This window comes from Helianthus annuus, chromosome 17 (assembly GCF_002127325.2).
Source record: "Helianthus annuus cultivar XRQ/B chromosome 17, HanXRQr2.0-SUNRISE, whole genome shotgun sequence".
Taxonomy (NCBI): Eukaryota; Viridiplantae; Streptophyta; class Magnoliopsida; order Asterales; family Asteraceae; genus Helianthus; species Helianthus annuus.
Window position 1 is genome coordinate 36,682,109 of NC_035449.2, and position 23,688 is coordinate 36,705,796.

The following is a 23,688-nucleotide window of genomic DNA, read 5'->3' on the forward strand; positions in this document are numbered from 1 at the left end:
TTAAAAAACAAATTATTTTTTAAAACGACTTTCATAAAGACAACCGGTTAATGAAAATAAATATTTATTTGCGTATTTAAAAAGTATTTTGTTAAATAATAATTGTGAAAATAACGAAATAATAAAAAAAATTTGAGTAATTGTATTAATAATCTCTTAACTATTAAAAGAACTTTGTAATCATCAAAAACAGCCCTTAAGGTATATAATGACCTAATTACCCTTACACTTAACTGAAAAAAGTAACAAAGTTAGTGTCAGAGGCCAAAACCGTCAGAAAATGCAACCTTGAGGTTTGATATGTTAAAAGATTCCTTTTTGAGCTGAAATGGTTAAACTGGCTAAACCACAGGGCCAAAACAGGAATTTACTCTATCAAATAATCAAAGTCAAAGGAAGGAGACTAAAATTCGATGAAGGCAGGAGCCAGAAATCATCGAACAAAGTTTAATCAGCAGTAGGTTTACAATAAATCGGTCAATAGGCAAGAATCGAACAACAAAAGTTGACTTTCAGAATGAATCGAACCGCAAGCTAATCAATCAGCGGTAAAATTGAATCAGCAACTTAGCTTTCGTTAAGTAGTTTGGAAAGACGAAATAGCGGGTGGCTTGTTTTCCCAGTTGGTGGCTGGTGGATGGTAGCTAGTGGCTTATGACCTGAGAATATATCAAAATCTGGATGTCACCGCTAGACTTAAAGAAAGTTAAATGCCACTATTAGATTGAATTTGGTTTGGAGTGGTAAAACTTATAACATACTTTCAAATGCTTCTGTGGCATGCACCCTGTAGAATTTGAATATTTCACCTCTTAATTGAGTATAAGAGACACCTTACAATGTTTCTTTGGGTTAAACTAAATTTTATAAGTATTATTATTATTAAGTATATGGGTCAAACTTGTAATATTGTAATTAGTAGGGATTATACATAATTATTGTGTCATTAGTTACACGGTTTTCTACAAAATGACGTATCTATACTACTATAATAAGCATATCCAAGGGATAGGAATGATAATTTACCAATGTGTTGAAAACACACTTAATACACAATGTACAAGATTTAAAGCACAAGAAAACACAAACAATTTACCCTTCACCCGGATCATTATCAACGATCTATTTTTTTCACTTTTTCACACGGATCACGATCTGAACGGTCGATATTCAGTTCACAAGGATCAACTTCCATTCCCTTCTCTCTCACAACTCACACATCTCATAAAACTTCATCAGACCTTCTCTCTCTCTCTCTCTCTCTCTCTCTATCTTGGTGACTCAAGAATATCATGCCAGATCTCTCACTAGATGCCATTTCATGACCAGATCTGTGAGGATTTCACTAGATCGATGAAGGTCTGCAACCCTTGGGGGACGGAAGAGAGTGATGGTGGTGATGATCCGGTTACAGGCTTCTATACGGTGTGGTAGTGGTGGTCCTTAACAGCCACCATACATTGTTGACGGTTCCATGGTTAAAATGAGAAGAAAGACAATGCCAGAAAACCCTAGCCGCCACCTCCCGCAGTGGTAGCTAGGGTTCAGGCGAAGTCTCCGACGAAGCTCCGGTAAGTTCTCCTCTAATTACATGTTCCATCGGTTTTTAGTTTGGTTTGTGTAATGAAGATTGTGACCATTACCAGTTGTAATGACAATGGTTCTCACACTCGAGCTCAGGTAGAGAAGACCAGGCTTCCAGCGAAGGTAAAACCATCAGAAGCTGAACCACCAGTGCAGGTATCATTTTTCATCTTCAAGACTTATAATTTGCTTCTGATTGTTTGTAGGCCAGGTAATTTAATACAAAATACAAAATTGTATGAAGAAGATGACGGTTATTTGTTATGTTTTTCAACTCATATAGCAGGCCATTGTGCAGTTTAGGATTTATTGCAGAGTTTATCAGTTTTAGCCTTTGTTTAGAGCTGAAGGTGAGATGTGTCTTTGTTGTTTACAGGAGGTTGCATTCGTGTAGCAGGAAAGTGTGAATGCTTTAGGGGTATGCAGGTAAAATAGTTTGAATTTAGTAGAAGATTATGTATTCTTTGTTACATGTTTTAACTGATGGAGACTTAATTTTGTTGCAAAGTGCACAACACAATAGTTGAAACCTTGGTGTGCTGATATGACTGAACTCTAATTTTCATCTTATTGGTTGCAAATCGCAAGTGATGGGTTTGGTTTCAAACCAATTTAGAAGTGTTCTTTATGTCATAGACGACTTGGATAAAGACTTAATTTTGTTGCAAAGTGCACAACATAATAGTTGAAACCTTGGTGTGCTTATATGATTGAACTCTAATTTTCATCTTATTGGTTGCAAATTGCAAGTGATGGGTTTGATTTCAAACCAATTTAGAAGTGTTCTTTTTGTCATAGATGACTTGGATAATGGATTAAAGCTAGTTCAGATAAAAAAAAGCTGGTTAACGCTTCTCCACTTTAAAAAGGTAAGTCGTTGAGCGTTCAGATTATTCACAAATTTGTTACAAAATTCAGTGGGTTAGAATAAAATATTAAGAAGTTGAGTGCCAGTAAAGAAGCAAAGAACTGTATGGGTGCCTAATATAAAATTTTATTAGGTGCCTATATTGATTTTAAGCCATTTTTAGAACAAAAGTATATTGCATTTAAGAAGTTCAGGGGTTGCCTAGGACCCTCCTGGGCTTCAAGTACATCCGGCCCTGGCTGCAACGATCATGGTTTGTGGATATGCCATTTATCTGGATTGCTACATAGAGTTGATCAACCAGGATCAGTTATTTCACAATCCTTTTATTGATTGTCAATTTTTCTAAAATGGTTTATTTTCTACTGGTACAAAATTGTAGTTTATGGATGCTAATTTCTTTGTCTTGCATCTACCGGTATCCCATATGCTGAAAATCAGTGTCTAATATGTCAACTACATTGAAAGATTAGACCAACAGGTATGTTTCAGTCGATGAGGTATTCAAAACTATTTTACGATTAACTAACTGTAAAATTAATATGGAGGGACCATCACCAATCGAAACTCCGAATAGACCGTATCAGGAGTTGTGGTCCAGCAATAGGGACGTTTCAACATGTGTAGCACACAAAATATTTGTTATTTGTATTGAGTTGGTATATTGGGATTAAATAATGAACTGGTGGAATAACAGCATGTCCAGGTCATGCTTCAAGCTGTCTCCATCTCTTTGGAGGCCGATAGGTGGCTTTGGGAGGTGTGTCCTTCAAGGTCTTTTTCAATCAGCAACATTAAGAAAGCTTTGTTGTCGTTTAATAGAGTGCAACCTGCTTATGTGTTAGAGTGGAACAACCGGGTTCCTAAGAAGGTAAGTGTTTCTATGATCTATTTATCTGGTTCAACATCATATATCAAATTTATGTAGTATTATTAATTGAAATGTATGGCAGGTTGTTGATGAGATTCCCCAACAAGAAAATAGATCCAATGGTCAAAATTGAAACCCTCAAAGCAATTTCGAGAGCAAATTCTCAAATCTGGATAGCGATTTTAGTGATGTAAGTCCTTCTTTCATTTTTTGTTTATAACTTACAATGTATGTCCATATTCACATGATTAAATTGGATCAAATTTTGATCTTTTGACTATATTTAGCATTTTTCATGTTTTCTAGGAAGACAGTGTCGAATCTTTTGAAAAAGATTACCTGGTGGTGAGTCTGATGGATATTATTGGGTACTCACCTAATGAAGCTTCAGCTGCTGTTAGCAGATGTGGTATGTGCTTATTAAACTTTAACACTCACAAATATGTTGTAGGTGATTAGTTGTCTGTGAAAGTCAACTCTTTGACTTTAATCGAAATCGAAATCCCTTATGGTTATTATAGTTTTTGTAAGCCTCAAGAGGGTGTTAAAGATAGTGCTGAGAATCTTGTGAGCTTTTAATGGGCGATAGGATCGAAACATCAATCTTTCTTTGTCAAACGAAACCCTTGTCAAGCGATGAGTTTAACCTGTTAAAGACTAGGATAGATGAAATGTATCATGTCAATGTGATTCTTGTGACTCGGTTACTTGGTTACTTCACATTATTAACCGAATCGTAAGGCATTGTTGGTGCTTTATTTTTTAGTTTCACTAGTTATTGGTGCTTTAGGGTCTCTTAAACTCAAAAAACAAAAAACGATTCTCTTCTTAATTCTATTCTTTTTGTTGATGTTTTGAAGGAACAGAGTGAAGCTGGTGTTTTGGTACGACAATGAGTGGGGTTATAGGTAAAAAGTATGTCTTGCTCGGTCATTCAGGCCCGTCTGGCTGCTGGTTGTGGGGATTTGATACGACAACGAGTTTCCTCGTACAAATATGGAAAATAAAGAACATTGATTTGTGCAGCAATCAGTTGTTGGATCTAATACCATGAGTGTTTAAAATTGATTTTTGCGGGTGTTGGATCTGATAGAGTATATGGCATTGGTCGCAGCCTCTATCTGAAAGAGCATAAAGTTTTGAGTTTTTTTTTATCTTGAAATGATAGTGTAGAAACGAACTGATGGTTTGATATTTGAACCAGACTATGGCTGCTCTATTGTCATGGCTTTAAGCAAACATGGGAAATAAAGAAAAATTGGTAGGCATTTGCTATCTTATAATCATTTGACATGTTTTTCATTTGTGATTATTTGCGGGTATAGTGTGATGATTTGTGGGCACGGGGAGACATAAGGCAAGATCTAGAAGGGAGGATGCCATTATGAAAATGGGTCAAACCACATGTGGCAAATTTTATTTTAAACATTCTTATATTGAGATCTCATTATCGATTAAAAAGGAATTAGCTTTTCATGAAAACTTTAAATATATATCGAGGCAAAGTTGGGATAATTATGTGTCGCAGCCCCCGACCCCTCCCCCGGGAGCGGAAGCAGCAAGCCAGTCAAGTGGTATCGGTGTTTATTAATTTGGAAGCGGAAATGAGACATCAGGACCGTAGTTAGGAAATAGTATCAGAGTTTCAAACACCAACTTTTATAAATAATAAATAAATGGGATAAAACCCAAGTTTCGTTTACAAATACATTTATACGGATAAACCCTAATTATTGAAAGTAAAATCTCCTTTTTATTTAGGTAACTTTTATAGGCACTTCTTTAAGCCTTCAGTGCTCTCCAGCTGGCTTCTACTAGCTTCACATTAAGTTACCTGAAACGCATTTTAAAAAGATTTTATCAGTAAGAAATACTGGCGAGTGCATCCCAGTTTAATCAAAACAAGTGTTTATAACTTTACAGTATTAAGATTTATAATGTTTATATCTATCCATTTATTCAATACAGCATTGCTACTGGGCAACCTTTATCCCCCGTGCTTGCGGTCATGCTACTATTCGCAATAGTAACGAGTGCCAAGTAATGTATACAAAACCCCACAAACCGAGGATAATTGTAAAATTACAAAAACTTAATCACTGTAAGTATCTTTGTTTTGGTCAAAAGTTACCGAAGCAATTAAGTGATCAAATTAGTTAAGTAAGGTAGTGTGCTAGAAATGTGTGTTGAAAATATGCTAGTTAAGTTATTTGCAAAAAACGTTTCAGGATACGGCTCAGGATATAGAGCTGTATCTATGATCAAACAATGAGCTAAAAAGTAAAGGGTGACACAGGATGTACGAGGAAAGCCCTTAATCAATCTAGATCGCCCGCACAAAACCTCGGGAGCTGACAATCGCAACTGCCTTGTTCTTCTATTACTTCAAATATCAGGATACAGTGCAGGATATGATGCGGATCAACTAGGTGTTACAATGAAACTCGAGTACAAGTGTTTGTGTGTAGTGATTGTTTGCAACAGGAGAGAAAAGGTGTGCGAGAGAGTGTGTGCCTTAATCTGATCCGATCAATCTATTTATAGTAACAAAAACTAACTAAATATCCTATTATTCCGGGATCCAGCGGATATTCCCCATATGAACGTTGCAGTCCTGGTCTTCCGGGTTCAACGTCTGTAAACTAACTGATTTGCCCGAGTCTCGAGGAGAAGAAGTCCACTTGAACGTTGGAGACTTGCACCTTCTAATCTGCACGTGGTTAATTCAGTCACTACCAGGATATCGTATCAGGATGTTACCAATATCCTGATCCTGTATCCTGAACTCAAATAAACAATCGAAGCCAGAATATTAGTCAGGATATATGCGCAGAAAATGACCCATAACAATTATCCCCAAATATATCTGTTGGTATACCAATCCAACGGATATATTTTAAAACTTTATCTCGTGAACCGAGGCAATTAAAACGAAATGACGATTGAGGTGACATTGTGCAACTTCCGATGCGACATTTACTCTTTACCCCCTATGCTCAGCCTATATTAGCCGAGGGATTTTTCATTATGATCATCTCTATCTTCAAGCAAACTTCATGTATTTTCTCTATTTCCCTTCCCTGTTTTCCTTGTTTAAATCACTTATTCTTTGGCCGAGATTCTCCATGGCTACCCGCACTAGATCCCAGACGGCGGATTCCGTTTCCCCCTTTCACAAACAAAACCTGCTTAAAGAACCCTCAAAAGAGGTGTGTTCATTCGATAATGCCGATATCGCGGCTTTAGGAGCTTCCGGTGCCTTTCCTGCCGGGACAATCTTCCGTCCATTTGACCGAGAGGTCCGATCGGATTTTTGTTTCGACGAGTGGGTATGCTTTTTTGCTTATCCTTTCTCCATAGGGCTTCAGTATCCATTTTCACCCTTCATTTCTCGTTTCTTCGAGCTTACTGGCCTTAGCTTTGCCTAAGCCATGCCCATGGTTTGGCGTGTATTAGTTACTTTGGAGCGGATTAAGGCTCGTTACATGCCTAACTTGTGCATTGAAGATCATCCGATGGCCTATCGTTTAAGATGCCATGGTTCCAGCCGATTCCTTCTATTTTCTATCTCCAAAGATCCTCTCATTCTTAAGGCTACCAAGAACGAGGATAAATGGAGAAGAAAATTCTTTTTTGTAAAAAGGGATTCCATTGACAGGGGTTTTGACCTTCCTAAGAGATAGTTGACTTCTGGTAGGATTTAGGGTTTTAGAAATATCCTCAATCATATCCCGAGACTACATCTTGAACTAATATCCTGATATGTTTATTCTTTGCAGCAAACTTCAAGGAATTAGCTCCCCCAAGCGCCGAATCGGAAGGAAGAATATAAGAAATCTACAAGCTTCCGGAAAGTGAGAGGACTTTTACCCTGCTACTTACAAGTTCAAGTCAAAGATCAAGTTCCAACATGTCTGGTAAGCATATTTTCAGAAATTATTTTTATTTATCAAACCGATTATATTTTAAGAGTATAACAAAACCGAACGTATCTTCACTTATGCAGTGCCGGTTATCAATCTTGAAGGCTTCCAACTCGACGAGTTGGATAGTTACTCCAGCCTCGCACCCGTCAAGCAAGAATCCAATCCGAAGTCAACTGCCACACCAAAGCCTACCAGTTCGAAGACCTCTACTGCTCCCAAAGCTCCCCCAGCATCTAGGACCCGGGCCTCCAGCTCCCGGAAGAGGAAGGAAGCAGATAACCCTGCTACCCCCATGTGTTTCCATTTGAGAATTATGGGTTCACAGAATCCAGCAAATTCATGACCGGCTTCCTCAACCAGGTTAGTATCCTTGACCTATATGAGCATCATATGCTGGTTATAAATGTTTATTAAGGCTAATACCTGTTGTTTTGGTCAAAAATCACACAAGGATAATGCAACCAAACTCTAAGTAAACGGGGTATGATGCTTGGTTTGTAGAAAAAGTAAAGGATCACTTCAATGTGAAATATACAAAGACACAATGATTTATACGAGGAAAAAGCCCTTGATCAATGTATGATCTCCGGCATAAAAAACCTCGGGTGATGGCAACTACCGATCACCAACTTCAATATAATGAAAATGTAGTTACAACTTTGGATGATAATGAGCTGAGTACAAGGATCACTGAGTGTCTAAGTGTTTGAGAGTTGTGTCGTATGTCGTGTGTGTTCTTCCGAATGAAGAAGAGTGGTACTTATACATGTGTAGGTGACCTATTTTAGGTAAAATGACTAAATATCAGCTCATTACCCCTTTAGAAATAAAGATAATCTAGCCTAAATTGCTGCTCTTGGATCAAGCCTAGTTTCTATATCCGGTACAACGTCCGTCTTCAATTTAGCTCTTGCCATAATTGTGAAAACGCGTTCCTTGATCATGATGCCTAGAGCATATCCTGCTAGATGTTCCTGCAAAATAATATTGTAGTAAGCGAAGGTGACCGTTAGTATAAGGATCACTGTAACGTCCCATGATCCTGATCTTGAAGTCCGGCTGAGGATCACTGCCTGCCAAAGAAACAAGGATCACTGGTTAGGATCACGTATAAGGATCACTTATAGTAAAAATCCAGCCCTAACAATTGCCCCCAAAATATAAGGAGTTAATTGTAAATAGACGAGTTATATTTTGTTTCGATCTTATCTCTAACGGGCGATTCCGAATAACTAGCCGTTACACATGGACTAGCCGTTGTGATCATTACGTCATAGATGTGATAATCCCTGCAAATCATCATTATAAATAGGAGATAGGGTTAGGATCATTTTGCATTTAAATTCGAGATATCTTCCCTTTATAACCGCTACCGAAGACTGATCAGGTATCCTCTGCTTCTCTCTTTCCCTTCTTCCTTCTCTTTGCTCTGTTTTTTCTACTCCGTCTCTGTTTCTGTTCCGTCACAAACATGTTGCTCCGGAATTCTCCACATAAGGATTCCAAGAAGGATAGTCCCCTGAAAAGCCAAGGGATCATTAAGGATTCTCCTACGGAGAGATGTTGCTTTACCGATGCTCATGTAGATAGGATTCGACATTGCTTTCCGGCGGATGCCGTTTTCAAATCCTTCACACCCACTGCCTTGAGTGATTTTACTTCAGATACCTGGGTGATCTTTCCTGCAACTCCATTTATCATAGGATATTCGTATCCTTTTCCGGCCTTCACCCAATCTTTCTTTTCTTTAACCGGCATCTCTTACATCCAAGCTATGCCGATGATCTGGAGGGTTCTTTATACCTTCGAGAGGATCATTGAGCAGGAAGGAATTGACCTGGGGATGGCGGAGCTAGCTGAGCTCTATGATCTTACTACGTTTGGATCACATCGGTATCTGCTGAAACGGAAAGCTGGGGAGGATCACCCTATCTTCAAAGTTACCAAGAATGATACAAATTGGAAACGTCGGTTTTTCTTTGTTAAGAGGGATTCCATCCCGGATGGGAAGGATCTGCCCAAGGAATGGGCCACTCATGGTAGGGTAGAGGATCCTCGAAGGATCACTATCAGTCCTGTTCTCATATGATGAGGATCACTGATGTCTTTTTTCTTTTGTCTTTTTTATGCAGCTATCTCCGTTGCTCACTTAAAGTTGACCCCTGCTGCCAGAGAAAGAGTGTTAGCTTTTAAAAAGCTTGATCCTGAAGTCAGAAGCTTCCAAGTCACCATCCAAGATTCTCAAGAAGTATCCTCTGCATCTGCCACTATGTCAAGTAAGTATCCTTACAGAAAATAAATTATATGTAGGATTGTTTGATTAATAAAGCAACTTATCTTGTTTTTTTGATTGTGTAGGTGCTGGAAAATCTGCCAGGTCCGTTAAATCAGCCTCCAAATTTGGGATCAGTGATCTTGCCAATGTCACGTCTTCAAAGAAGAAGGCTCCTGCTGCCAGTCCTTCAGTCTCAGCTCCCAAGGCGTCTATCCGGGGCAAGGGGAAGAAGAGGAAGACTACTGAAGATCTACAAGGATTTCCCCTCCTCCGTCAGCAATTCCTTGACTATGTGAATGAGGTAAGGATCACTGCCCCTGTAGGTTATCCGCCTATCATATCCTGTTTGTGTATCCTGCTTTTCTTGAGGATCACCTGAGTCTGAGCTTGTCCTTATTCTCTTGTTTGCAGAAACTTGCTGAGATTGAAACTTATCTTGGCAATGTTGAGGACCAGGAGAGCCAGATTGCTGACCTTCAACAAATGGGCGTGCTTAAGGATCTCAAGATAGGAGATCTTGAGAAGGAACTCCGGGTCATGAAGGCTGAGGCTGCTCAGAGGTTGATTGATATGGATAACGAGAAGCAGGAGATCACCCAAGATGCTAAGGTCTCCGCGGCAATTGCTATGTATAAGATTCAACTTCAGATGGCCGAGGAGGCTCAGGATCCTACCTTTGACAAAGGCTCGTGGGATGTTGAAGGTTGGAAGGCAAGGCTGGCAGACCTGGAGGACGAGGATGAGGCTGAGGAGATCCCCATGCTGGAAGGTGGTGATGCTGAGAAGGATCAAGGTGGAGATGCTGGTGGTGATGAAGCAGCGAAGGTGTAGGCTGCATGATTGGGCGATGATGGATATTTCGAGACTAGGCCGGAGCCCAATTTTTTAGGATTGGTAGTGGTTTTTTGTGGTAGTGGTGTTTGTGAACAATTATGGTTTGTAATTTCTGAACAATAGTTTCTTAGGGTTAAGGATCCTGGATCCTTTGAACAATGGGCAGGATTGCTAAAGGTGGAGGGATCCTCTGTTTGGGGGATGAAGCCTTTGTGATCCTGCCGCTTTTACTTTCCTGCAAAAATGCTAAGACCGCATAGACAATGGACACCCTTTGCCAACCCATGTGGACGGGCCACGTTTTGCTGGTAGAAATGTGGGTTGGCAATTTTGACAATCTTTTGAAAGGGTTAATGATCCTTTTGTTTAATAATATAACTTAACTTTTTTGGCTTATCTTGCGTTGTCATCCTTCAATAATCCTCTTATTTCTCAATTGATATGTTTGTTAAAATAACAAGAGTTGACAAAGTGTTTAATGAACTTAGGATATGATCCTGGATCAAATATCCTCATATTGAAAATTCTCAAAGCGTTTTAGTTCAAGGATCATAGGTTTGGTTGTCAAAGTATAAGGGTTGGTTAGGATAAAGAGTATAATCAAAAATAGTCAAGGATCATACCTGAGGATCCACGTTAGGATCCTATCCTTTAATCGGAACAACCATAGGTAAGACTTTAATGGATAATAAGGATTAAGGATCCTTAATTGTTTAACTTCGAAAACCTGAGAAAATGGAACATAACCTGGGACTAAGCCAATATAAAAGATAAGTTAGTAACTGGGGACAAGCCCAAAGGATAACTGAGAATGATCCCAGAGGATCACTGGGGACAAGCCCAAAGGATAACTGGGGACAAGCCCAAAGGATAACTGGGGACAAGCCCAAAGGATCGTATGTAAACTGGAGTATGGCCCTTTCTGGCAACTATCCAAACTTAGTGACATGAAAATGTCAAAACCTTAGCTAACGTGAAAACGTTAGAAACCTTAGGAACGGATGTATGGTGCGTCCACCATTATACGTAGGATCCCAAATATAGCCAGTACGATGAGGTTGTCAGCCCCGAAAGTGGGTACTGGTCCCAAAGACGTGAACTATACCAGGATCATCGTGCGCTGCTGGCGGAAACTGGGGACAATCCCAAGGATAACTGGGGTTGTACCCGAGGATCTTTGGTGCTTTTGGAGATCTTTGATGATTTGCTGAGGATACCTGAACTATCATAACTCAAATGGTTTGTGAGTAGAGGATGAAGGATACATGATCCTTATCCTTAGGCAAAAAGTAAGAAAATGCAATAGTTTTAGGATAAGCATATTACCAGAGTAAGGATCACCGATATCTCCAGGATCCTTCAAGGATACTTCAATGTAAGGATCACATGCAGGAAGGATCATGCTCACATGAAATATTTCTTTAAGTGAACAGCATTCCAGGCTCTTGGTAACAAGTTCCCTTCCATGGTTAGCAACCTGTATGCCCCCTTTCCTGCTTCAGCTTCAATCAAGTAGGGACCTTCCCATTTTGGTGCTAGCTTCCCGTCAGCAGGGTTGATAGTATTTTGAAATGCTTTTCTCAACACCATATCTCCGACTTGGAACTTCCTTATCCTGACATTCTTGTTGTAGGCACCAGCCATCTTTTGTTGGTAGCTTGCCATCCTTATCCTGGCTAGATCCCTGTTTTCCTCAATAGTATCTAAATCCTGAGCCAGGATTGTAGCATTTTCTTCAGGATCACGAGCACTTGTTCTAGCAGTTGGGATCACCATCTCTGTTGGGATCACTGCTTCTGCCCCAAATACTAAAGAGAAGGGTGTCTGACCGGTGGCATTCTTGGGAGTTGTCCTATCAGCCCATAGCGCATAAGGTAACTCTTCTGCCCATTTCCCTTTCTTGGATCCTAGCTTCTTCTTCAGATTGTTGATGATGATCTTGTTGGATGATTCTGCTTGACCATTGGCTTGTGGGTGAACTGGTGTTGATGTGATCATCTTGATTCCCCAACTGTCACAAAAGTTAGTGGTTCTGCTTCCAATGAATTGGGAGCCATTATCACATACAATTTCAGAGGGAATGCCAAATCTAGTTATAATGTTTCTTTTAATGAAGGATATGACTTCCTTTTCTCTGACTTGAGCGAAGGCTTCAGCTTCTATCCACTTGGAAAAATAGTCAGTCATGGCAAGCATAAATACTTTTCCACCAGGTGCTTTAGGGAGCTTGCCAACTATATCCATTCCCCATCTCATGAATGGCCATGAGGATGGTATGGGGTGTAGTAATTCAGCTGGTTGGTGAAGGATATTGCTATGTCTTTGGCAAGGATCACATCTCTTAGCATACTCTATGGCATCCCTTTTCATGGTTGGCCAGTAGTATCCTGTTCTAAGGATCCTTGAGAATAATGCCCTGCCCCCAGTGTGGTTTCCACAATCTCCTTCGTGGAAGTCTCTCAACACTTCTTCAATTTCAGGATCTTCAATACATCTTAAATATGGTCCTGCAAGGGATCGTTTATATAGCACATTATTTAAGATTGCAAATTGAGATACCTTAATCCTGAAAGCTCTAGGATTTTCTCCCGTTGGAATCTCCCCATGTTGCAAGTATCTCATGATTGGTGAGATCCATGATCCTGAATAAGATTGGGCTTCTTCACTAGGGATCATTGCAGTATCCTCTTCTATTTCCATGGCCACCTGATTTTCAATAGCAGGAGCCAGGATATGGATGATAGGGATACTTATATCTTCTGGAATCTTCAAGGATGATCCTAGGTTGGCCAATGCATCAGCTTCCGTGTTATCCTCCCTTGGTACCTGTGTTAAGCTAAAAGAAACAAAAGAGAGTGCCAATTCTTTGACTATCTCTAAATATTTGGTTAGTTTTTCACCTTTAACAGCATAGGATCCATTAAAGTGATTGGTGATCAATAATGAATCTACATATACTTCGAGATATCTTACCCCCATATCCTTAGCAATCTGTAAGCCAGCAATTAAGGCTTCATATTCAGCCTCATTGTTAGTTGCTTGGAATTCACAGGCTATGGAGTGGGGTATTATGTCCCCCTGTGGCGATTTTAGTAGGATCCCTAGCCCTGTGCCTTTGATATTTGAGGATCCGTCAGTGTGCAGGATCCAAGGATCCTTAGTCTCATCCAACTGCTGAACCTCCAATTCTGCTTCTTTTTGTAGATCACTACTGAAATCAGCCACAAAGTCAGCTAGTGCTTGAGATTTAATGGCTGTTCTTGGTTCGTATCTTATATCATGGGCACTAAGCTTCACTGCCCACTTAGCCATTCTCCCTGACATATCCGGTTTCCTGAGGACATTCTTAATTGGAAAATTAGTTTTAACAACAATAGTATGGGTTTCAAAATAATGCCTTAACTTAGTGGATGCCATGATTAATGCAAGGATGAGTTTTTCGAGGTGTGAGTACCTGGATTCGGCGTCAAGTAGACTTTTACTTACATAGTAGATAGGATATTGTGTACCTTCGTGATCCTTAACAAGTACAGCACTTACAGCGGTTGAGGATACCGCCAGATATAAGGATAACACATCTCCTTTTTCCGGTTTTGCTAATGCTGGTGCTGAGGACATATACTCTTTTAGGGCTTGTAAAGCATTCTCATGCTTCTCAGTCCATTCGAACTTCTTATTCTTCCTTAGGATATCGTAGAATTCTTTGCACTTTTCTGAGGATTTCGATATGAATCTGTTCAAAGCTGCTATCCTGCCTGTTAGTCTTTGAACATCCTTGGCATTGGCAGGAGATTTGATATTTATTAATGCTTTGATTTGTTCCGGGCTTGCTTCAATGCCCCTCTGGGTCACCATGTATCCTAAGAACTTTCCTGCCTTAACACCAAAATGGCATTTTAAAGGATTAAGTTTCATGTTATAATTATCAAGGATATCGAATGCTTCTTCCAAGTCCCTTAGGTGATCCTCAGCTTTCTTTGACTTGACCACCATATCATCTATGTACACCTCCATAGTTTTTCCAATTTGATCTTTGAACATCATATTTACCAGCCTTTGATATGTTGCACCTGCATTTCTTAGTCCAAAAGGCATGGCGATATAACAATATAAACCGGTTGGGGTCATAAAGGCTGTATCCTCTTGGTCAGATGGTTCCATCTGGATTTGTTGGAATCCAGATGATGCATCCATAAAGGTTAACAGTTCATGCCCCGCTGTTGCATCCACCATGGAGTCAATGTGGGGTAATGGGAAAGGATCCTTGGGACATGCCTTATTCAAATCAGTGAAATCGACACATACCCTCCACTTTCCGTTTTTCTTTTGGACAACAACCACATTGGCTAACCATTTTGGATACTTTACCTCTCTGATCATACCTGCTCGAAGTAGTCTCTCTACTTCTTCTTGGATAATGGCATTCCTTTCTGGTGCAAACTTCCTCCTTTTTTGGTGGATTGGCTTGATAGACCTGTCAATGCCAAGTTTGTGGGTAATAATATCCTTGGATATACCTGTCATATCTTCATGTTTCCATGCAAAGGTAGATTTTCTTCTTTTGAGGAAGGATATCATGTCTTCTTTCATCTTGCCAAGGATCCCTGATCCGATATAGATTTTTGATTCAGGATCACTAGGATCCAAGAGGATTTCATCTACATCTTGTTCCCTTGCCTCCAAGACATTCCTCGGAGGATACTGTAATTGCTATTGCTCCCTTGGCTTCGAGGTTGGCTTCATGGATGAGGTATAGCAATCCTTAGCCTCTTGCTGATCACTGTCGATCTTGATTATCCCCCATGGGCTAGGGAGCTTCACACATTGATGGTAGGTAGATGGAACTGCTTTCATGTCATGTATCCAAGGCCTGCCAAGGATAACGTTGCAACAAGATAAACAGTCAATAACACAAAATTTTTGGTAATTATGTAATCCTTCCACGTAGATTGGGAGTTTGATGTCCCCCAGAGTTTTCTTCGTTTCCCCACTGAATCCTACAAGCACGGAGGATCTTGGTGTGATGTCTGATTCTGGGATTCCCATCTTCTTCAAGACATCAAGCTGGATAATGTTCACTGAGCTCCCTCCGTCAATAAGGATCCTGCGGACAAAATGGTTAGAGATAAAGAGAGTGATAACTAAGCTATCATGGTGAGGATCCTGAACATTGACGCGATCATCCTCATCAAATGTTATCATCTTCCCTTCTGAGACACTCGAGGTTCTAATAGGCCTTTCTCCATTATCCATTTTTGATTCTTTTGCATGTCTTTTGGCCGCTGAGAAGGATGTACCACAAATGTCTGATCCTCCGGATATGAAGTTAATCACTTGTGCGTTTGCCGGAGGTGCTGGAGCCTTTTCAGGGATCCTTTCAGGATCCTGGGTCCTTTGCTTTTTTCTCCCCAACAATTCTTTTAGATGCCCCTTGCTTAGCACGTATCCGATTTCTTTTCGTAAGGCTATGCAATCTTCAGTTAGGTGCCCGAAATCCTCATGGTATGCACACCATTTGGACTTGTCTTTAGTCCCGGATGGTTTATCATTCTTCCTGGGCCACCTAGCCTTTTCACCTAGATTCTGCATTGCAAGGATTAGTTCATGATTATCAACGGAAAAACAATATTCTGAGATGGGAGGATATTCTTCATCATCCTCTTCTTGGTCGACAGCGTGCACATTCTTGTTCTCGTTTCTATGGTAGGATTTGAACTTGTTGTTTTTGAAGGAGGATCCTTGCTTCTCCTGTTTTGAGGATCCTACTTGTCTTTCCTGGATCCTCTTGTCATCCTCTAGCCGGATAAACCTGAGTGCTCGAGTTCTTACTTCATCTAAATTCCTGCATGGTGTCATAACAAGATCATCATAGAATAATGAATCCTTAAGCAGTCCCATTTTGAAGGCCTCAACAGCCGTAGCCATGTCCAAGTTGGGAATGTCCAAGGATTCTTTACTAAATTTAGTTATATAATCCCTTAATGATTCGTTATGATTTTGAGTTATCCTGTATAAATCGCTAGTTAATTTTTCAAATTTTCTACTACAAGAGAATTGGTTATTGAATAAATTAACTAAATTAGCAAATGAAGTAATAGAGTAGGGGGGAAGACTTAGCAGCCACTTAAGAGCTGATCCAGTTAGAGTGGATCCAAATCCTTTACATAGGCATGCTTCCTTCAACTTTTCTAGGATAGGATTGATTTCCATCCTTTCCCTGTATTGTGCTATATGCTCCTCTGGATCCGTTGTGCCATCATACAGCTTCATGGTAGGGATATGGAACCTTTTGGGTACCTCTGCATCACAGATTGGTGGTGCAAAGCGAGATACCTTGTGGCTCCCATCTGCAATCTCTGGGATAGGCTTGACTACCCCTGGAACACTTGAGATCATGTCCTTTAGTTTCTGTAGTTCCCTGGCCATAACATGATTGGTACCTGTATCCTGCACGAGTCCAAGGTTAGTAGTAGGATAATTATTTAAAGTGTTACCTCCCATTGAGTTCAAGTTAGGGAATCCATATTGCTGGGATTCTGGAACAACGGAGGGACCAGTGGAAGCAATGGTCTGCATTGGAATGAAGTCCCCTTGATGGACATCTAGACTTCCTGTTTGCAAACTTTTTAGGGGTCCTGGCATCTGTAAGGATCCTGGTATCTGGGATGATCCTGGAACGAAGGAGGATCCGTGAATCTGGGATGATCCTGGAACAAAGGAGGATCCTTGGCCCTGGAATGATCCTGGAACAAAGTAGGATCCTTGAAACTGCTGTGCCCCCGGATAGGCTCCCGGATTCATGAAGGATCCCGTGTATTGAGGATAGGATCCTATTGGCTGAAAATGTGAATCTGATGTCTGAGTCATTGCTGCCGAGTTGAGACGTGATCCTCTTGACTCCCCTGTGATTTGCACGTCCGGGATCCCTGATGACTGGGAAGTGATTATTGGAGTATCAAAGCTCAAGGATTTGGGCATTAGTGGAGAATGATCCTCTGCCGCTTTCTTTTGTCTTTTGAGATCTCCAATTTCCCTGAGGATCCTTTCGTTAGTTTCATCTTGCCGCTGCATACGATCCTTCATCTGCAAAATCAAAGCAAATACATCACTAGTACTGGGAATAGAAGGATTCATAGCAGAAGAAGATAGAGGTTTAGAGAAAGTGGGAGTTGATCTCTTCTCAGTATTTTTCTGAGATCCTGTCGGTGGAGGAGGCAAGGTGATCTGTGATGAAGTGACCGTAGACATCGCCGTGGACGTGTTCTTCAATGATGAAGCCATGTAACTCTTTGAAATGATTTCGAACAAAAGATTTTCTTATGAATGAAGCACCAATGGCCCCACGGTGGGCGCCAAACTGTTTTGGTCAAAAATCACACAAGGATAATGCAACCAAACTCTAAGTAAACGGGGTATGATGCTTGGTTTGTAGAAAAAGTAAAGGATCACTTCAATGTGAAATATACAAAGACACAATGATTTATACGAGGAAAAAGCCCTTGATCAATGTATGATCTCCGGCATAAAAAACCTCGGGTGATGGCAACTACCGATCACCAACTTCAATATAATGAAAATGTAGTTACAACTTTGGATGATAATGAGCTGAGTACAAGGATCACTGAGTGTCTAAGTGTTTGAGAGTTGTGTCGTATGTCGTGTGTGTTCTTCCGAATGAAGAAGAGTGGTACTTATACATGTGTAGGTGACCTATTTTAGGTAAAATGACTAAATATCAGCTCATTACCCCTTTAGAAATAAAGATAATCTAGCCTAAATTGCTGCTCTTGGATCAAGCCTAGTTTCTATATCCGGTACAACGTCCGTCTTCAATTTAGCTCTTGCCATAATTGTGAAAACGCGTTCCTTGATCATGATGCCTAGAGCATATCCTGCTAGATGTTCCTGCAAAATAATATTGTAGTAAGCGAAGGTGACCGTTAGTATAAGGATCACTGTAACGTCCCATGATCCTGATCTTGAAGTCCGGCTGAGGATCACTGCCTGCCAAAGAAACAAGGATCACTGGTTAGGATCACGTATAAGGATCACTTATAGTAAAAATCCAGCCCTAACACCTGTTCTCTTATTTTACAGGGTCTCGAACGTCTGGTATTCCTTTATGAAGACGCATGTGGCACAAACGTCATCCTAGAGAGTAAGCTAAAAAAGGCCGAAGCCACCATTGCGGACCAAGCAGCGGTCGCCACCGCTAAATCGGAGCATTACGAAGCTAAATACAAGGCAATGGTCCAAGAGCACCAGTCTGCCATCTAGAAGGTCACTCACGAGGCTCAAGCCAAGTCCGATGTTGCCCAAGTTCAACATGAGCAGGACATGGCTTCATACCGGGAAAGCCTCAAGAACTCTATTATCGTCTCCCTCCTCCAGGCTAGACTGAAGATGGCTTACGAAGCTATGGCTACGGGATTTGAATGTCCTTCATGGAATATTAAGGCTTGGGAGATGAAACTGAAAGATCTTGGTGGTAACCCTGTGGAGCCCCCTTCAAAGCCTGCTGCAGAAGAACCTGCTAAGGTGACCGAGAAGGTAGATGATGCTGGTGCTTCAAAGGATGCTGGTGGCGATGCTGGGACGAATGCTGGAGAGGATGCTGGACGGGATGCCGGGGAAGATTTTGCTGATGAAGTCATGATGGAAGAGGGTGCTGCCCCTTAAAAACAGTGAAGTGGGCGATGATGGATGTATGTGCCTAGGTCGGAGCCCACTTTTTTAGGTCTGATGGTCGTGGTTTGTTTGAACAATTTACTTTTCATGTCTTTGAACAATTTACATTTCCTGCATTCAAACAATATGATGACCAAAGGTGGATGGGTCTTGGGTTTCAGGATGAAGCCCTTGGTCATCAATTAGTATAACCTGTTTTGAACAATTCAACGGTTGGAGGCGGATGGGTCTCGGTTTGAGATGAAACCTTCAAACGTTGCGTAAATATGGTTAGAAACCAATAGCGCTTTTGGTGGATGGGCCTCGGTTTGAGGTGAAACCAAAAGCACAACTTTTGACATGTTAATAACATAACCACCTTTTGACTTACTTGTTGTTTTTCAATCTTTTGTTACACATCGCTTAGTTTAGATTTCAATTTTGCAAACATAGTGCAATTATTTTTTGAAAATATCCTGATCAACATTTTCAGCGATATCCTGCAAAGACTTTCGTCTAACAGAGTTTTCAAACTTCAAACAATTCAGATAAAGTCTTTAAGGAAAAAGGATAGTTTATTTTTTCAAAATTCGCTTTGATAATACTTGTTTGACCAGAGTATTAGTTTTTAACCCAAGTATTATATCCCAAATATTCCAACCAAATATCCTGAAACATATTCCGAAAATACATTTCGAGAATATATCCTTAACCAGAGTATTTAAACCTTTTCCAAACATAGTTTCAAAAGTTCAAATGACTTAAGTAAGGTTCACAAAGGAAAGATCATACCGGGAATTGAGTATACCCCTAGTATCGAACTTCAATCCTTTTGCAACTTCTTCCACTATGATGTCCCCAATCCGATATACTTAGTACACTAGGTCCAAATTTGATCTTTTGAGCTCTACACAATCGCCTCAGAAGGAATGTCCCCTGTGCATGAAGTCTCTAAACACTTAGAAAATTTTTGAATATCAGTTCCAACTGTTCGAACAGTTCTTGTGTCATAGGGGTAAAACCCAAATATATACTGGAGATAAATCCTTAGTATTCTGGGGAAAATCCCATAAGTATCCTGGGGAAAATTCCATATTTTCATGCGCAATAGGCGGGAGTGTATAAACTCCAAAACTTAGAAAGGTAATAACTGTTTTGGTCAAAAATCACACAAGGATAATGTAACCAAACTTTATGTAAACGGGGTATGATGCTTGGTTAATTATAAAAGTAAAGGATCACTTTTGTGAGAAATATGCAAAGACACAATGATTTATACGAGGAAAAAGCCCTTGATCAATGTATGATCTCCGGCATAAAAAACCTCGGGTGATGGCAACTACCGATCACCAACTTCAATATAAGAAAAATATAGTTACAACTTCGGATGATAATGAGCTGAGTACAAGGATCACTATAGTTTCGAGTGTCTAAGCGTGTGAGAATTGTGTTGTGTGTCGTCGTGTGTCTTTTTCCGAATGAGGAAGGGTGATTTATATACAAGTGTAGGTGACCTATTTTAGGTAAAAGGACTAATAATCAGCTCATTACCCCTTTAGAAATAAAAGACAATCTAGCCTAAATTGCCGCCCTTAAATCAAGCTAAGTTTCCATATCCTTTGCAACGTCTATCTTTGATTAAGCTCGTGCTATAATTGTGAAGACGCGTCCCTTGATTATGATGCTAAGAGCGTATCCTGCTAGATGTTCCTGCAAAATAATGTTGTATTACACGAAGGTAACTGTTAGCATGAGGATCCTTTAACAGTCCATGATCCTGATCCTGAAGTCCTGCTGAGGATCACTGTCTGCCAAAGAAACAAGGATCACTGGTTAGGATCACGTATAAGGATCACGTATGATAAAAATCCAGCCCTAACAATTGCCCCCAAAATATAAGGAGTTTATTGTAAATAAATGAGTTATATTTTGCTTTGATCTTATCTTCAACGAATGACTCGGATAACTAGCCGTTAATATCGAACTAGCCGTTGCAACCCTTACGTCATAGATGTGACAATCCCTGCAAATCATGATTATAAATAGGAGATAGGGTTAGGATCACTCTGCATTTAAATTCGAGATATCTTCCCTTTATAATCGCTACCGAAGATCGATCAGGTATTCTCTTCCTTTCTTTCTTCCTTTTTCTGCTTTGTTTTTTCTGTTCTTGCTTTGTTTTGCCGCAAATATGTTGCTCCGAAATTCTCCTCATAAGGATCCCAAGAAGAGTAGTCCGTTGAAAAGCCAAGGGATCATCAAGGATTCTCCTACCGAGAGATGCTGTTATACCGATGCTCTCATTGATAGGATCCGTCACTGTTTTCTGGCGGATACCGTTTTTAAATCTTTTTCTTCTACCGCTTTAAGTGATTTTATCTCCGACACCTGGGTGGCTTTCCCTGCAACTCCGTTCACCATAGGATGTTCGTATCCTTTTCCAGCCTTCACCCAATCATTCTTTTCTTTAACCGGCATCTCTTTTATCCAAGCTATGCCGATGATCTGGAGAGTTCTGTATACCCTGGAAAGGATCATTGAGCAAGAAGGGATTGATTTAGGAATGACGGAGCTGGCTGAGATGTATGATCTCACAACGTTTGGATCCTGTCGATATCTGTTCAAACGGAAAGCCGGAGAGGATCACCCTGTTCTTAAGGTCACCAAGAATGACACGAATTGGAAGCGACGATTCTTCTTTGTTAGGAGGGATACCATCCCTAATGGGAAGGATCTGCCCAAGGAGTGGGCTACTCATGGTAGGATAGAGGATCCTGAAGGATCACCATCAGACTTGTTCCTTAGACTGAGGATCACTAACACTTTCTTTGTTTTTTGTGTGCAGCTATATCCGTTGCTCATCTCAAGTTGACCCCTGCTGCAAGAGAGAGAGTTCTAGCCTTCAGAAAGCTTGATCCTGAAACCAGAAGTTTTCAAGTTGCCACCCAAGATTCACAGGAAGTATCCTCTGCATCTGCCACAATGTCAAGTAAGTATCCTTATTCAAAAAGTAGTTTTATGTAAGATTTTTAATTTAGTCAGAATACTTATCTTATTTTGGTTGTGTAGGCGCTGGGAAATCTGCTAAGTCTGCTAAGTCTGCCTCCAAGTTTGGTATCGATGATCTTGCTAACGTCAAATCTGTGAGGAAGAAGAATCCGGCCAGCCCGAGTACCTCTGTCCCCAAGGCACCTGTGAGAGGGAAAGGAGGGAAGAAGAGAAAGACTTCTGATGCTGAGGGTCTCCAAGGATTTCCCCTGATTCGCCAGCAGTTTCTTGATTCTGTCAACGAGGTTAGGATCACTGCCCCTGTTGGTTATCCTGATGGTTTTTGAGGATCACCTATGTCTGACGTCATATCTTGTTGTTTTTGCAGAAACTTACTGAAATAGAAACTTATGTTAGCCACGTTGAAGATCAGGATCGCCAAATTGCCGACCTCCAACAGATGGGTGTGCTGAAGGATCTCAAGTTAGCCGATCTTGAGAAGGAGCTCCGTGCTACCAGGGATGAAGCTGTCAAATCATTGATCAAGTTTGACTACGAGAAGCATGATATCACCCAGGATGCTAAAGTCTCTGCTGCGATAACCATGTATAAGATCCAGCTGCAAATGGCTGCAGAGGCTCAGGATCCTTCCTTTGACAAAGGCACATGGGACGTGGAAGGTTGGAGGGCAAGGCTGGCAGAGTTGGAGGATGATGATGATGCTGAGGATATCCCTATGCTTGAAGGTGGAGATGCTGGTAAGGATCAGGGTGAAGCAAGTGGAGCTGGTGGTGATGGTGCAGCGAAGGTTTGAGCTGCAAGATTGGGCAATGATGGAAACTTCTAGACATAGCCGGAGCCCAATTTTTAAATTTTGGTAGTAGTTTTTGTGGTTGTTGGTGTTTTCAAACAATGATGGTTTGTACTTAAACAATAGTTTTAGGATTGAGGATCCAGGATCCTTCAGACAATAGGTAGGATTGCAAAAGGTGGAGGGATCCTCTGTTTGGGGGATGAAGCCTTTATGATCCTGCCGTTTTTAATTTCCTGCACATGCTAAGACCGCATAGACAATGGACACCCTTTGCCAACCCATGTGGACGGGCCACGTTTTGCTGGTAGAAATGTGGGTTGGCAATTTTGACAACTTTTGAAGGGTTAATCCTTTCGTTAATAAATAAAATCTTAAACTTTTGTCGCTTATCTTGTGTTATTATCCTTTTTATTTTCAATTGTTTTGACACATGTTTGTTTGAGTAAGAAAAGTTAAGCAAATTATGTTTAAGAAATTTAGGATATGATCCTGGATCAAATATCCTATAATCGAAAATTTTCAAGGTAGTTTATTTTAAGGATCATAGGTTCAGTTGTCAAGGTCTAAAGGTTATTCAAATGAATAATGAAATTGAAAATAGTTAAGGATCATACCTGAGGATCCAAGTTAGGATCCTAACCTTTAATCGGAATAACCATAAGTAAAACTTTAATGGATAATAAGGATTAAGGGTCCTTAATTGTTTAACTTCGAAAACCTGAAAAAATGGAGTATAACTTGGGACTAAGCCAACATAAAAGATAAGTTAGTGACTGGGGACAAGCCCAAAGGACAACTGGGGATGATCCCAAAGGATCACTGGGGACAAGCCCAAAGGATAACTGGGGACGAGCCCAAAGG

At 40.4% G+C, this 23,688-nt stretch overlaps 1 protein-coding gene and 1 long non-coding RNA gene across 15 annotated transcripts; both read left to right on the forward strand.

The window, feature by feature from the left end:
- The first annotated feature begins 1,146 nt into the window (after positions 1 to 1,146).
- LOC110920797 lies at positions 1,147 to 4,609 on the forward strand. 14 transcript variants are annotated; one of them, XR_004886874.1, is made up of 8 exons: positions 1,147 to 1,571; positions 1,647 to 1,740; positions 1,961 to 2,453; positions 2,835 to 2,933; positions 3,001 to 3,323; positions 3,406 to 3,513; positions 3,630 to 3,732; positions 4,184 to 4,609. It is a non-coding gene; the product is annotated as an uncharacterized LOC110920797 (long non-coding RNA). The 14 variants fall into 14 exon arrangements; XR_004886873.1 differs by having other exon boundaries at positions 3,150 to 3,323; XR_002581915.2 differs by having other exon boundaries at positions 1,961 to 2,933.
- Positions 4,610 to 7,334: 2,725 nt separating this feature from the next.
- On the forward strand, positions 7,335 to 19,114 carry LOC118489244. Its single transcript, XM_035986960.1, has 2 exons — positions 7,335 to 7,609; positions 18,456 to 19,114. The coding sequence occupies exon 2, from the start codon at positions 18,696 to 18,698 to the stop codon at positions 19,035 to 19,037; it is 342 nt and encodes a 113-aa protein (XP_035842853.1). The 5' UTR covers positions 7,335 to 7,609; positions 18,456 to 18,695; the 3' UTR covers positions 19,038 to 19,114.
- Positions 19,115 to 23,688: the final 4,574 nt, after the last annotated feature.

Bases quoted from the DNA above. Each gene is read 5' to 3' on its own strand.
- LOC118489244 (XM_035986960.1), top strand. From the start codon at position 18,696: ATGGCTTCATACCGGGAAAGCCTCAAGAACTCTATTATCGTCTCCCTC.